The sequence below is a fragment of the Melozone crissalis genome, unplaced genomic scaffold, assembly GCF_028551555.1.
Source record: "Melozone crissalis strain CALT ecotype California unplaced genomic scaffold, PUWL_Pcris_2 ptg000039l_1, whole genome shotgun sequence".
Taxonomy (NCBI): domain Eukaryota; kingdom Metazoa; phylum Chordata; class Aves; order Passeriformes; family Passerellidae; genus Melozone; species Melozone crissalis.
This window is the reverse complement of record NW_026535817.1, coordinates 5450505-5465925: the sequence shown is the minus strand read 5'-3', so window position 1 is coordinate 5465925 and position 15421 is coordinate 5450505. Positions and strand designations below refer to the sequence as shown.

Below are 15421 nucleotides of genomic sequence, written 5' to 3'. Positions count from 1 at the left end.
CTGTGATTGGTTCATGTTCCATGTGTACAATTAAGGGCCAATCACAGGGCAAGCTCTCTGGAACACAGTGACAGAGAACTCTTGTTTTTAGATTCTTTTCTATTCTATTCTTAGCTTAGCAGCCTCTGCAACTTCTCTCCTTATTCCTGTTAGTATACTTATAATGTATTTTATATCATATATCAATAAATCCAGCCTTCTGATCATCAAACAAGATTCTCATCCTTCTCTCACCCTGGAGACCTCATCAGGTTGCTGTAATACACTTCCAGTTGTCTTTTTTTTGAAGAGTTCAAACTTTCACAGGTCTTTAAGGTAGGCCTGCAGTATAGACACTATTCAAATACCAAAATTCAATTGATATATTGTAATAAACTGAACAAAATTCACTTGTACTTTTACACTTAGATACTATTTTCTACATCCCACGCTTCCCTCCTCATATCTCATTACAATAGTTTTGATTAAAATGACAAGTTGCTACAAAAAGCTTGAATTGAACAAAATATTTCATGGAGTTGCTGATCATGAATTTGACATACAGATGAAGTCAACTAGGTAAAATTAATGACACAAATTTATATTAAAAATTATTTTATGAATCTAGGAAAGAAGTTTCTTCAATCTTTGAGCTCAAGAGGGGCTCAAAACAGCCTCAAGGAACTCTGCCCAAATGATTTCTGAATCAAAAACCAAAACAGCCTCCCCTAATCTGCCAAGGCACAACAAGAGAAAGAAAACAATATAAATGTTTCATCTCACACACTTGCTTTGCCACACGTAGCTCCTCTTGGAGGGTTCTCACTGTGCCTTCATCTGCAGGAATATCAGTTTCCAGATGCACAAAAGGAAGAGCCTGCAGTTGCTTCTCAAGAGGCTCTTTCAACTCTGCATGCAGCCTGAAATTCAAAGAACTAAGTTCAGCAAGGTATTTCTTTAAAATGGATTTTTTTAAGAACTGAAATATACTGTGCCTTCCACCTGTACATTTTGCTTCCTTCCAAGTCAAATTTAAATATATTCAATTATGTTCTATAAACAAAATGGACAGTTTGAGATAATGTCACATCTAGGTCTTTTAGTGACATGGTAACATCTCCTCTACCTGGTGCTGTAATCTGTATTAGCACTTCAAAACTCTAATGTTAGGCTCCTGAATTTACTAAGTAGAAGATTTCAAAGATATCGAGGTGCTAGGAAAAAAAAACTTTTAATGTTTAGAAATCATGAAAAATGGCAGCAGCAACACGGCAGTGCAATTATTTACCTTTCATTTTCCTTGGTAACTTCTTCCAATTTTTTCTTCATCCCACCCATTTGTGCCTGATACAAAGACATTCAAGAGTTAGCAGTCTTTTAAGTAACACAAACTCTGGTAACACTGTCAATTCTGTATTTCTGACTGACATTGTAAAAGATGGACAATTTAATCCAGCACAATACAGGAAATGAAAGTCAATTGCTTTTTAAGGCAAGTCACAGGATGCCACTTGAATTTCATGGCTGCCAAGTCCTGTTACACCTCAGAATTTATTAGTTATTACAGACATTAAACTTAACCTTTTGAAAGTCTTACGGCTCTTACAGATTGATTTTTAATTAACTCAAGTTTTTAGGGGTAGAGTGGATAACTCATCTTTTATGCTGCAAGCATTTGATGAAAGTTTAGCAATTCACTGAGGAGAAACTCGAGTTATATGGACCAAACTGGCTGTTTTGTTTACTAGTGCAAGGAAGCCATAGTGCTCCTGTTGCCTCCTGAAACTGATCAAGCTGCAAGACTATTTGCAAAATCCTCATGATGTACAGATCAAACCAATTAAATGCAATAAACCAAAAGCAGTGTGGAACTTCTGCATGAAGATCACAAGCAAAAATTGCTTTCTGTGTACCATAAGTTTCAATACCGCTTATATTTTCAGTCATGTGAAAGGAAGATGGATCCCACCTCAACCTCCAGGATGACACTGTTGCAATTTGGACAATCTCCCAACCTTTCACAGAAGCTCTCCATTCATCCCCTTGAGGCAGCCTGCAGTCCAGCAGCTTTGTGAAGCATGACAAAAAGTAGTGCCCACATATTCACTAAAAGGAGAAACTTCCAGTCTGAAATGTAGGGAATGCCCATACCTGATAAAGCTGCAGCTGCTCTCTCATTTCCTCCACCTGTTTTCCATACTCTGTGATGAGAGCTGACAAGCTAAGAAGTTGAAAAATATGATCAGAATAAGTTTTGGAAATGCTGAACTGCTCTGATAATTAACTAGTTTTAAAGAATTTTTAATCTAGAGGCCAGAACAGAGCAGTCAGTTTTCTTGAGTTTCAGAATCAAATGAACAAATTTATTCACTACTTTTAAATAATGATTATTAACAGCAAGGGTTCTAGACAGCAGAAATAGAACATATAATGGGATATTATAAATGACCATTAATACAATATTAATATTTCATTGAGTCAAACAGAATCCCAAATATTAAAAGACTAGACTAAAATGCAGAACACTGTAGATCTACTTCTATACATTCTCCCTCCTAATATTTTCATAACTGCTAGCAGTTCTCTGAAAATTCTATATTAAAAGCTAAGAAGAAAAGCTAGGTTATTTTTGTAAGAGGAAATTACAGTGATCATGAAACCATTTCCTGATAGACAACTGTTAGTTGAAGAGTGCCAAAAAACCATTTTTAAAAACATCCCCCAATCTCAACAGACAGCAGTTACCTGTGGTGCCTAGATCTGTGCAGTCTTACCAGAACTTTTGTTTATTCTCTCAAAACTTGGACTAGAAATCCCTTCATTCATCTCTCATCCTTTATTTTACAGCTTGTGGCAGTAAAGCCAGTAATTTAATTTACTGAATAAACACAATACCACCTAAAAAGAACTTTTACAGTAACAGCTCTACAGACACATGTATACAGGAGCTAGTTCACCTGGATGTTTACACTCCTGTGAACACATGGCAATTTCCTTCAACTCCACTGCAGCATTCCCACTTATCACTTGGAATCAGTTACCTTTGGTCCATCATCCTGGATCCTGATGTGCCATCACCACCAAGGGCATGCTCCTGTAATGGAGTAATAATTTAATTATTAGTAATTGCACATAAATGTATGTGTTCTTAAACTTTAATATGAAACCCAAAACTGTCTGTACTGTAATTTGTACACAATATGCCACAGAATTACTTTCAGGTTTATGTTCAAAAACCCTTGATTGCTGTCCCAATATGAAAAAATAATTATATTTTTTTCCTGGACATGCTTTGATTTCAAGCATAATTACACCTGAGGGAAAATCAACTCAATTTTAAAAGAACAATCATGAGTTTGTGTAAGAGCTTGGTTCATTTCCATGCATCTCAGCATCAGGAAAGCACTGAAGCCAGAGCTTCTGCACAAGCTTTCAGACAGGCTTAGGGTACCCAGCACAAAAAGCTACCTCAACATGAGGCCAATCTCTTAGAAAAGTGAAGTAGTGTACAGAATTACAAATCAAGTGCTCTTTCAGGGATAAAACTCTCAGAAATGCACCAAAAATACCACAATCCATTGTTAGGGCAGTTTTTTCTGCTGTTGCTCTGTTGTATGAAGGACCCAAAACAGGGCCAAGCAACCCTGAAGCGAGTTGTGCTCCATATTTGGAAAGTTATTTATCACAAAACATAATAAAAAAAAATTTTACTCCTCCCTTGCCTGAGTTCACATACCTGCTCAGCAGTAATTCTCAGAACCTCACTGGTTTCACAGTGTCCAAGTGCCATTTTTAGCCTCTGATCTGAAAAACACCACATTTGAGAATCATGGCTATAACACAGGCCTCAATCTAAATAAATGGGACTGGCAGTCAGAAATATGTTTAACAATATAATGTTTCAAGGGCAAAAAAAAAAAAAAAAGTTTCTAAAATTCTTCTATTTAGCACAACTGTTTAAAAAAATACTTTAAAAAAACCTACAGGAACTGTAATAACAATACCAAATATTATAATAGTAATAATAATAATAATAATAATAATAATAATAATAATAATAATAATAAATTCCATTCCTGTTATATTCAGTTTTCTTTAAGAATTATTTTTTGCTCTGTTTTGTAAGAATCTGAGTAACACTTTTGTAACTGGAATGGGTAACAAAGAAGGAAAAACACATTGGGAATGCAATGGCTGTATTTTGATTTAAACAACTTCTTGCCTATTTTTCTTGCTACACATCCCATGGTTCTTTTACTAATTCTAAACTTCTAAAGGAGGATATAGGAAAAAAACAGTGGGCATAGAAAGGAGATACAGCAAAGGAATGACAGGAAAGACAAGGGGAAAGTTGCTGCCCTTGCAAGCTACAGGTGCAAAAAGGGACAGATTCTAAACACTTCTAGAAATTCACTTCCAACAGTAAAGCATTAAATACATTCTGAAAAAAGTTCAGCATGTACCACAAAAGTATGGAATGGAATGGAATGGAATGGAATGGAATGGAATGGAATGGAATGGAGTATTATTTGTAGGTCTGGCTATTAATATTTCAAAAAGAATTCAGGTGAAATTCAACCTTCTTTACAGCAACATATTTAACATGACAAATACTCTACAACATTAAGTGGAATACTGGTTAGAGAATCTCATTTCAGATGCATTACACACATTCAGTGTTTTACAACTTTGATTTTACATTTGTGAAGAAAGAGAAACATTAATCCATGCATCAGGCTCAGAGTAGGCCTAAAATAACTTGGGGGCTCAGCTGGCATTGAAGGCAACTTCAAATCTTGTCCTGTGAAAATGTATAAATATATTTTAAAAAAATAAATTAAACTCTTTGATAGGAAAGGGAAAAATTTTAATGAATAATTTAATTTTTATTAAAGAATAATAAAGTACTGGAATGCTCTTCCCAGGGAGGTGGTAGAATCTCTGGATGTGTTTAAAAACAGACTGGACATGGCACTTGGTGCTATAGTCTGGCTGAGGTGTTAGGGCATGGGTTGGACTCAATGATCTTAGAGCTCTCTTCCAACCTCAGCATTCTGTGATTTCACAGTGAATTTAGTCTGAGTTCTGCTTAGATTCCAAGGACTTACAAAATAAGCTACAGCCAAAAGAAATATATATGAAAAGGCAACATGTAGGGGCATAGAATATAAGTAAATAAATTAAGTGTAGAATGGAATCTTACCCCTTAAGGAGTTGCAGCTGGAGCAATTACTAAAGATGAGGAGCAGGCCTGATGTTAACAGGCCACACCTGCAGCCAGTAAGAGCAGTGGTGTAAAAGAGTGGATTGGTGGGATCTGGAGTCAGATGGCTGCTGCAAGGACCAGGAACAGTCAGTGCTCAGAGGAACTGCCTATGAGAAACATTGAGGAAGTATGGAACTCTGGTGGTATGGAACTTCTGCAATGTACTGATAATAGAACTCCTGCAATATAATGACAACAAATGGTGGCCCCAACATGATTCAGGAAAAAGGACTTGACTATATGACCCTGTGGATGTGGGATAGTCCTGTGGATTTGGGGAAACAGGATTTGACCATATGACCCCGTGAATTTGAGGAAAAGGACTTGACTACTAAACTACTGGGAAAATATATCAATTACAGCTATTAGTGTTTGTTAAATAGGAGTATAAAAGATTTTGAAGAAAAGTACTTTGTAAACTGAGAAAAGCTGCAAAACTGAACCAACACTCAGAAATATATATTTGTACTGTAATATGTTGTCTGAACATTTGTGTAATTATTGGTTCTGAATGAAATATATGAATATGTCATAATGTTAATTCATTTGAATATGCACTTCTAGAAATGCTGCAACTCTGTAATTAAAAGAAAAAGAGGGAATTGTAGGGGGATACAGTGTGGGTAAATGAAGGTGGTATAGAATGTAATCTTATCCCCCAAAGAGTTGCAGCTGGAGCAATTACTAAAGATTAGGAGCAGGCCTGATGTTAACAGGCCACACCTGCAGCCAGTAAGAGCAGTGGTATAAAAGAGTGGGTTGGTGGGGTCTGGAGCCAGACAGCTGCTGCAAGGATCAGGAACAGTCAGTGCTTGGAGGGGCTGCCTGTGAGGAACATCAAGGAGGTATGGAACTGTGCTGGTATGGAACCCTTGTAATATAATGACAACAGCAGCTTTCTAATATTTGAAAAAGTATAATTTTTTCATGCTACAGGATAATAAGGACTCTTGCAAAGGCCAAGAAAGATATGGATTTTTGAACCAGGATGACTGTGTTATCTCAGACAGAAGCTTTTCTGCTGTCCTTGGAATCAACAGTTGGCTTTTCACCTTTGCCAGCACGTGGAGCTTGGTACCCAGTGAAATTCTGAGGTCTGAGTGATGGAGCTGCCACGCTGCATGCACTGTGATCCGCTGCTGCTGCGCTGCAAGTTTTCCTGCAGCACTCACTGGGGACAGGGACATTCCTTGGGACAAAGCACCTACCTCATCTCCAACTCCCAGGAATATAAACTCAGCAGATGCAAATTTGTTTGGTTATTTTGTTGGTAACTCAGGTGTACTCTGATTAAGTCATATTAAATCCATCAAGTAACTCATAATTAAAAATACCAATTTTAATCTGTAAAGCAAATTTCATGAATAATCAGCAAGAGAGCTTTCTAAAGTGTAGGAAATGCCAATCACTTGTTTTTAAAACTTTAGAAGTTTAATAATAATAAAATGGTTATAAAAATAGCAATATAATTAGAGTGATAATAATTTGGACAATTGTGATTAGGACAATAAGAACAAAGAGGTACAGATGGTCTGAGTACCTTTTTCTGGGCAAGGTAAGCCTGAAAAAGGGCACACATTAACAGAGGATTAACCCTTAAAAACAATAACCTGTTGTTTATAAAACATATTTATACACCTCATCCACGATACATAAATTCTGTTCAAACACAGAATTCTGTCTGGGCAGTGTCACTTTCTTCCTCTTAATCCTGAGAGTGTCTTCAGAGCTGAGCAAGGCAGGAAGAAGTTTGTTTCTTCTGATAATGGAGCAATAGATAAATTTTCTCTGAAAGATTTAGGTGTCCTCTGGCTGCTATCTCGGTGCAAGTGCCTCAATCCTTTCTTAAAAAAAATCCTCACACATAGTTTCTATTTTAACATTATGTTATAACCGAAACCATTACTTAAAAAAATTAATACAGCATAACTTTCTAACACAACACTTAATATTCATTTTAATATTTGCAAAAAGCCAATCATAAAACATGAATTTTTCACACTGTGGTTTCATTACTGTGAAAAATGCATATTTTGATTGGCTCTTCACAAATATTAAAACGAATGTTATATGTGTTGTGTTAGAAAGTTATGCTGTATTAATTTTTTTAAGTAGTGTGTTAAATATAGTTGTAGGTTGCAACAAAATGTTAAAATAGAAACTATGCTATGTAGGATGCTTTTTTTTTAAAGAAAGGACTCGCAGTGAGACTGCAGTCACAGGACACCCAAATCTTTCAGAGAAAAATAATTTATTGCTCTCTTATCAGAAGAACCGAACTTTTTCCTGCCTCGAAGGCGCTGTTAGGATTCAGAGGAAGAAGTTGACAATGACCAGACAGAATCCTGTGTTTGAATGGAATTTATCCATCATGCATGAGGTGTATGAATATGCAATCGGTTGTTGTTTTTAAGAGTTAATACTTTGTTTGTGGATCTTTTTTTGGGCTTATTTTGCCCAGAAAGAGGTACCTGGACGTCCGTAACTCTTTGGTTCTATTGTCTCATATTGTCCTAATTCAAATTGTCAAAATTATTATTACTCTAATTGTATCACTATTTTTATAACCGTTTTATTACTACTAAAATTTCAATTTTTTTTTTTTTTTTTTAAAAGCAAGCGATTGGCGTTTTTCACAATTACCAAAGAGCCATTCCTACAAAAACACGTGCTTTTGGCCATCACCTCATTAGCCGTTTTAATTGCTGCGGTTTCGCTAACTAAAAGCACTTCCCTCACTGCCAAACCTACGGAACGCAAAACCTTCAAAACCTTCACACTGGCAGCGAATTTAAGCCCTCATTGCCCGCACTCACCCGGCCGCGCCTCGCTCCCGGCTTTCCCCGAGAAAACTCCACGAAGCCCCGGGGGGAAAGGCCGCTTGTCCGGCTGGAGAGGAGGGAAGGAAACCCGGAGTAGTACCGGAGGAGGAGAAGAAAACCCAGAGCTGTGCCGGAGGAGGGAAAGATAACCCAGAGCTGTGCCAGAGGAGGGAAAGATAACCCAGAGCAGTGCCGGGGGAGGGAAGGAAAGCCAAAGCGGTACCGAGGGAGGGAAGGCGGCTGGAGCTCGCTGGCGCTGAGGGCGGGACGCGCTCCCCTCAGCCGCCGGTGCTGCGGGGCGGGGGCAGCGGGCAGAGCCGCCCCTCCGCTCCTCCCAGAGCCCGCTCGGTAAGGAGGCAGCCCCGGTACCAGCGGAGCCACAGCCGCTCCAGGGCCCCGTGGAGCAGCCTCACAACCGCTGAGGGCCGGGGCAGGCCCGGCCTCTCTCTCCGGGCCGGCAGCGCCGCCCCCGTCACGTGGGGAGCGGCCATGGCGGGGCCCTGGGGCCGGGTGGGAGGAACGCCTCGTTAAACTCTGTTTGCGGGGGGTTGTCTGCTTGCTGTGGGTTAAAGATGGGTTTTTAAACTTCCCTTCGCTGGTTAAAGCTGCCTTTGGCGCTTAAATTTCCCTTCGGGACAACAATCGGGCTGTGGCCGGAGCAGCAGAGCTCCGCCCGCCGGGGGCTGTGGGCAGGCGGGAGCGGCCGCAGCTCCCGGGGAACCGGCGGCAGGAGGAGAGGACACAGCCCAGGTTGGACTTTAGGAGTAATTTCTTTATAACAATAGTGATTCGTCTTTGGAACGAGCCGCACACCGTCCCTGGAGGTGTTTAAGGAAAGGCTGGTTGGCAATGACTGCAAATGAAAGCCCTAGCTAGTTGTTTCATTTCCTTGTGTCTCAAGCATTAAAAGCTTTCCTCTCAGTCTGTTTTTCTGATGTTAGCAAATCCTCTAAATTCATGTAATGGAGGCCGTTTTGTTTATCTGTCCTCTTGTTTAGTATTTCTGGTGGTTTTGGAAGGTATTTATTTAGATGTATGTGTGAAAAGCCTTAAGCTTTACGAGATGTCAGTGTAATTTGTAACCCTGCAGGTATAAACGCTATGAGAAACGGCATTTATGTAACTATGTTGTTACAGATAGGTAACATTGTTAGGTTTTTTGTTACAGAGCTAGTTTGTTTCAGTTCTGATGCTTACAAACGTGATTTGGTAATTGACCAAAGCGTGTGTTCGTTTTTTTTCCTGGGCAGCCAAAGTGCAGTTCATGTGCAGCTGGAATCTGAGATCTTCTTTGACACAATTTTCCTTTTCCAGTTGTGTAGTACCCGAAGATGGAATTCCTTATTGAGCACACCTGGGATGGTTTGCCTGTGAGCCACGAGCCGGTTTCAATAGGGCTGAGGCCGGATAATGCAGGATTGCTGATGGAAATTCGGGCTCCTTTCTTTAATGACCCTCCAGCACCTCCCGGAGAGCCAGGGAAACCTTTTGGTGGGCTCTGGGACTATGAGGGTAAGTGTAACTCTTCTGCAGATATATCTGATTTCTGTAGACACTGATCTTTCTCTGTATTTCATACGCCTGGTCTTTTTTAAAGTGACTTCTCAATCTGTGATAATTCTTTTTTTTTTTTTTTCAAAACAACCCCAAAACTGGAGTTCAGTAATGTGTGTTGATTTCAATGATTTTGAAGCTGACTTCCTGATCCTGTTAATAGTATATGCACTCAAACTTAGGTTTTGGGTTACCGATGCAACTTGTGAACTATCAGAGTCTTGACATATTTGAGTATCAAAATAATTTTGTGGTTTATATATATAGATTTAAATGCCCTTGTGGAAGGAGAAGTGAAATCCTAAAGATGGATTCGACTTGTGCTTTAAGAAGTGAAGTGTTTTAATCATTTTTCCAGAGTTCCTTAGAGGAATAGGAAGGTGTGAAATGCAGAAATTACATCTCATGAAATGCAGATCAAATTGTACCTAAATGAAATAGGGAAAAAACTCATAGTAGTGCTGGGTGTTTTCTCCTTTCCTGTCCATACTGTCGCTTTTACCCATTGCTTTCAGTAATGCAAGAATTTAATATTTCTAGCAGTTCCTCACATCCTGATTATTGAGCTATTCTGATTCAAGCTCTACTAAAATTCTCTTTGGTGTTATTATAATAAATATGCTTAAGTAAAAATAAATGAAGATATCAGTCATATCATAATTCAAACTGAAGTTTTCTAATAATGGCATTGCTGCAAGAAGCACTGTTGTAGTTTTACATGAGAAACACCATTGTAGTTGTATTTTGTGTTCCTGAAACGTGATTCCAATGTCATATGCAGCTTTCAAGTACACCTGGAACAGTAATCCTCTGTCCAAAATATCCCTCTACAGGGAAAAACCATTGAAGAGCTAAGTGCTTTCTTATTATTTTGGAGATTTAACAGTTTTAGTTACAGGGTGCGTACCCTGCTCTGAATGTGATCCCGTCTATTTCCCGTCTATTTCCTTTCCCTGCTGCATCAAGCTAAGTGTTTTCAAAACTGGAATTTGTAAAGCCAATCAAGTCAGTGTGGCACTTTATGAAGTGCCACACTGACTTGATTAGCTTTACAAATTCCAGTTTTGAAATATTAATAAGTAATATCAATAAGTAATATTCACTTAATTATTCAAATCAATTCAAATTAAATTATTCAAATTAATAAATATTAATCAATAAGTAATATTCAATTGCTCTTTGTGATCACAGCAATTGAAGATAAGAGCTCCTGAAGCTGGAATTTTGTGGCACAGCATTTTGAATATTTGGTTTGTAGCTACTGTGTACGTGTCAGTAGTGAGTCAGGCTCTGGCATGGCATAGTCAAAACCCATGAAAGCTGAGTTGTATTAATGGGATATGAAGATCTCAGGGTGTTACAGAATAGTTAATATTAAACACTGACAGCTTGTTTGTTTGGGTTTTTTAAAATTTTTTTGTTTGATTTGTTTTTTTTCAGTTGTAGAAGCATTCTTTCTGAGTGACAGAAGTGAGCAGTATTTGGAAGTTGAGCTTTGTCCGTAAGTGCAGCACTGATAAAATCCCAAAAGTTAACTTGGGATTTTATTTTTATTATTTTTTACACTTGCAGTTCTGATGCTTGTGAGACACATGTATGGTATGAGGGGGACTAGACACAGAAACTGGCTCAGTGTGGGGAATGTACATATTTGTGGTGCTATAATGCACTAATAACTTGACATAATTTCAGGAAAACTGTGCTCTGATTCTTTGACAGCCATGGGCAGTACTTGCTGCTGCTGCTTTCTGGCAGAAGAAAAGCATGGAAAGTAAGTGCTCAAGTACATTTATAATGATTTTTATTTACCTGCTTTCTGATCAAAAGATAGTCAATACCTCTTATTTAATTTTTTTTTTTCTCCTCCTTTAACAGGAACAACTTCCTTTGGAGTTTGAGGTGACCAGAATGGAAACCAGATGGGAGGGTAAAGCTCTTCTCCCTTGGAGTTATTTCCCACCATGCGCTGACAAGTTCAATGCATTTGCAATTCATGGCTCGGGAGAAGAGAGAAAATATGAAGCACTTTATCCTGTGCCTCCACACCAAGTGCAGGAAGGACAGGAACCAGATTTGTAAGCATAAAATGAACTCTTCTGTAAAAGGGCTGCACTGTTGTTGAAATACTTGAAAAAGCTGATCTGGTTTTTGATTGAATGCCTTTAATATTATTATACTACTTAGCTCTGGATCCACTGGTGCTGTACTTTCTGTAAAGCACTGTAGTTAGTGCTTGGTTTCCATGATAAGTGCATAGAAAATGACACATTCAGTACCATTGGCATCTGCTTTTATCACCTTTCTCATCTAAATCATGGGTAGGTTGTTCTACTTTTCCTTCTTGATTTCAGCTCTTCCTGGAGTGCTGTTTTAGTGATAATTTCACCAGTTACATTTCCAGTAAATCTCTTTTCTGCTCCTCCCCTACTCTTCTAAAAGCTTTCACCTCTACAGATGGTTCCATGCTCTGGAAAAAATTGCAAAGGCAGAATAAACTACAAAAAAATATAATTAAAGGATACCTGGTATCAGCAGAAAAAACACAGAGAATTTGGATTTTTTTCTTGTGCTTCGGGTCTGTTTATTTTCTTTGCCCGTGAGGCTGAGATGATCTGGTAAAACCTGTTACTCCTGAGCATTTTGTATAAATGAACCAGCTCTAGAGGACACCCTATAGCTCTTATGAAACTTATCAGACAATGTAAGTGATGGTGGGGTAGGGTAAATTTTAGATAAATTACCCTTTATTTAAGAAAAAATAAGCTTCTGCAACTGTATATTAAAAAATATCTGAGCTATTGTTAATAAAGCATATCAGTATTCAGTGCCAAATGGAAGTTTTTATTTTATTTTTATTTATTGTATTGCACTGGAGTATGGCTGTAATACCTTCTAAGAAGGAATTCTTTCTATATTAACCCTTTCATAAAAACCCTTGTCTTTTTCAGATGTTGGTAGCAGATGAAATTGTGTGAAGAGACTGTTCCTTGCTGATTTCATTACTCTGTTTGTCTTTGCTCTTACAGATAACTACAAAAGTTAGGATTTTGTTTATTTCTCTTTTGTTTGCAGTCATCGTTTGGAGTTTTTCAAAGACTTGAACATGAAAGCACTAACAGGAGAAGACTGGAAGCAGCCTGAATCAGATATATGGAAATCTCTCACTAAAGGAATGGATTGAGGCATGAATTTTTGGAGTGTTGAAGTTGGCTGGAGCTGTGTGGAAACAACTTCCTCATTCTGAGCAGAGGTTGTAGGTACCAGATTAGCAAGGCTTTCCTTGGCACCAAAATCATGGATCAGTCTGAAAATCAGCTGCAAAGCTTGTGGATCTGTTGATTCTAAATGTATGAACGGCTTGGACTTTTTAATCTGTGCAAGAGATGAATCTGCTGCTACCAGTGCAGGAAGAAAAATGTGCTGAAATTGCAGCCGTGCTTTTGTGAGAGCTCTGAAGGCCAATTGTCGCAGACATTTTTCACAGAAATCCTTTCTTTGGGGCTTGTTTGTTTTCTGGGAAGCAAGGGCCCCCAGAAAGAGAATGTAAACAATTATTATCAGCTGCTGTGGAATGCAATAGGATGCACCTATTTTGATTGGTGATTGGTTCATGTTCCCATGTTTATAATTAAAGGCCAATCACAGGAGCGAGCTGGGGACAGAGTCCCTGGACACAACTTTGTTATAGATTCTTTCTTTCTGTTCTTAGCCTAGCTAGCAGCTCTGCAACTTCTCTCTTTCTTCTATTTAGTATAGTTATAATGTATTATATATCATATATCAATAAATCCAGCCTTCTGATCAAGAAACAAGATTCTCGTCTTTCTCTCACCATGGAGACCTTTGACAGGTCCCTGTAATAGCCAATACCTGATTGAATTTTTTTGGTTTACTCTAGTTGCTGTATTTTAACTGCTGCTGCTTTGTTTGTTGACTGCTGAAGGAGATCCTTATGTGCCTAGGTTTTTTGCTTACAATCAGGAGGAAGAAAGAATGGATTTTGGAGGCTCAGTACTTGGCCTGCCAGAGGGATAGCACTGCCCTTTCCCATATGTTCCTGTGCATGAAGTTTTCCCTTGCTTAATGCCAAAGGGGAAACTTATTCTGTCCCACAGACCTCTCTGTGGAGTGCCTGATGGTGTTTAGGGGCAGAGGATAGATTTACAAAAGGTTTTATGTATTTCAGGTGAAGTTTTTGGGACAAATCATGCTTAGTAAAATCTTTTGGTATAGTTGTGTGCATGCAAAAGCAGGTTTTTTTTTCCTAAGGCTTGTCATATCACTTCAAGAATTTATCTCAGTTGTCTGAGAATTTTTTTTGGCATTCCTCTGAAGGCTGGAGATACTCTAGGTGTACATTTTCTGTGTATGGGCATGAGTCATTTTAACAATATTGAATATTAGGTGGCAACATCTAATCTGTAAACGGTCACCAGATTTACAAATCATATGTTCCTTTTTTTTGGTCTGGCTTAGCAGCTGCTGCTTGATTGTGGCTGCTGATTTAATAAACACATTTTGATGGTCCCATTTTTTCTGCTGCCTTTCAGCTTCACTCTAGCTGTAAGTTCTGCCTGAGAAGAAGGTGGGAACATCTGACCTTTGTGGAGGACATCTCAGTGTGGTTAATATCTGAGATAAACTCTGAACTGACATGCTTTGTTTAGCTCTAGATTCCCTCCTTGTGCTTTCAGTTTTATAGAACTGTGCTTTCAAATTAGAAGATATTAGATTTTTGTGGGTTTTTTTTTTTTTCCCTGTGGCAGACTTTGGCATGTCAGTGCACTCAGCCATCCAATTTGCTCTGTTTCAATTAGACAGGATAGGTTCCTTGCTGTAAAGTGCCATCTGTTGAAAATTGTAAGTATTGTACCATCAGTTGTTTGGCTTCTTTTCTACCTTCTATCCATGTACAGTTTTCTAAAGGAAAATAGTCTGAAATCATGAATGTCAGTCTGAAATAATGAATAATTCAATAGATATTGATTAAAGTATTATCTAGACATTGGTGTCTCAAAGCTGCTTGAAAAATTTTAGTCAAAACCAAAATGCCATTTGGCAAAACTTTTAGACTTTGTCAAAAAACTGTGTGCAAAGATTCAAAATGGGTGTACTGCTTTTCTCACAAAGGTTGTTTTCCTCTGAGGAATGATACTTTGTATGTAAGAGATAGTAAATAAAATTTTTATTTCTCTTGTTTATTCCTACTTCAAACTGCTTTGGATTTGACTTTGGTTGTAAGTGATGAACTTGGAGGGAAATCGATTATTTTCCCCAAATAAGTAATTTAAAGTAAAACCATTGTCCTTGTAGTATGAAATGCAAGTGCTAGGTGCTCCAGAAAGTGGAAATTATGTTTGCAGCCCCAAAGACCTTGTTCTTTTTGCTTCTTGCCACTAGGTGGGAGAAGAAGGTTGTCTAAACTGTGCCTTGGTGCTGCCAGCCTAGTCACCCTTACAGATCCCTTCCTTCTTGCTATATCCTTGCTTTAGAAAAAGGATATTTCAGTCAAACTGATGGTGGTTTATTTTGGTTTATTTGAGACATTTTTGTTGCAAGAAACGCTTGTCATCTGTGCAGTTACAGTTTTAATGTTTGCTTTCCTGCAGGGCTGTTTTCAAAAATAAGTTTTGAGACAAAACCAATGGAAGATAAATTCCACGAGGTGTCAGTCAATCTGTAGTATAAAAGTAGTTGTTTGGTGTTCAAATGATTTGTGTTATTCGGGATTTAATTTTTTTTTTTTTTTGCATATGTCATGAATAGTCTCTGGCAAACTTTCCAAAAAGGCTGTTTTGAA

General features: G+C 38.2%; 2 protein-coding genes across 4 annotated transcripts in view; one reads left to right on the top strand and one right to left on the bottom strand.

Moving 5' to 3' along the window:
* SCLT1 (sodium channel and clathrin linker 1) overlaps window positions 1-8155 on the bottom strand; it is a 32489-nt gene extending 24334 nt beyond the window's left edge. For both annotated transcript variants that reach the window (XM_054283802.1, XM_054283800.1), the window contains exons 1-6: window positions 8062-8155; window positions 3716-3783; window positions 3021-3073; window positions 2131-2200; window positions 1268-1323; window positions 767-899 (exon numbers count right to left, since the gene is read on the bottom strand). In XM_054283802.1, coding sequence (XP_054139777.1) covers window positions 767-899; window positions 1268-1323; window positions 2131-2200; window positions 3021-3073; window positions 3716-3769 — 366 coding nt within the window. In that variant the 5' untranslated portion in view covers window positions 3770-3783; window positions 8062-8155. The remainder of the gene's footprint in view (window positions 1-766; window positions 900-1267; window positions 1324-2130; window positions 2201-3020; window positions 3074-3715; window positions 3784-8061) is intronic.
* A 376-nt stretch (window positions 8156-8531) lies between these two features.
* On the top strand, window positions 8532-13072 carry CUNH4orf33 (chromosome unknown C4orf33 homolog). Of its 2 annotated transcripts, none has more exons than XM_054283880.1 (6): window positions 8532-8817; window positions 9382-9579; window positions 11062-11122; window positions 11341-11392; window positions 11497-11696; window positions 12570-12639. In XM_054283880.1, exons 2-6 carry the CDS (start codon window positions 9399-9401, stop codon window positions 12577-12579), a joined length of 504 nt encoding a protein of 167 aa, XP_054139855.1. In that variant the 5' UTR covers window positions 8532-8817; window positions 9382-9398; the 3' UTR covers window positions 12580-12639. The 2 variants fall into 2 exon arrangements, with proteins under 2 accessions (XP_054139855.1, XP_054139854.1); XM_054283879.1 differs by lacking the exon at window positions 12570-12639 and adding an exon at window positions 12694-13072 and having other exon boundaries at window positions 8551-8817.
* The last annotated feature ends 2349 nt before the right edge of the window (window positions 13073-15421 follow it).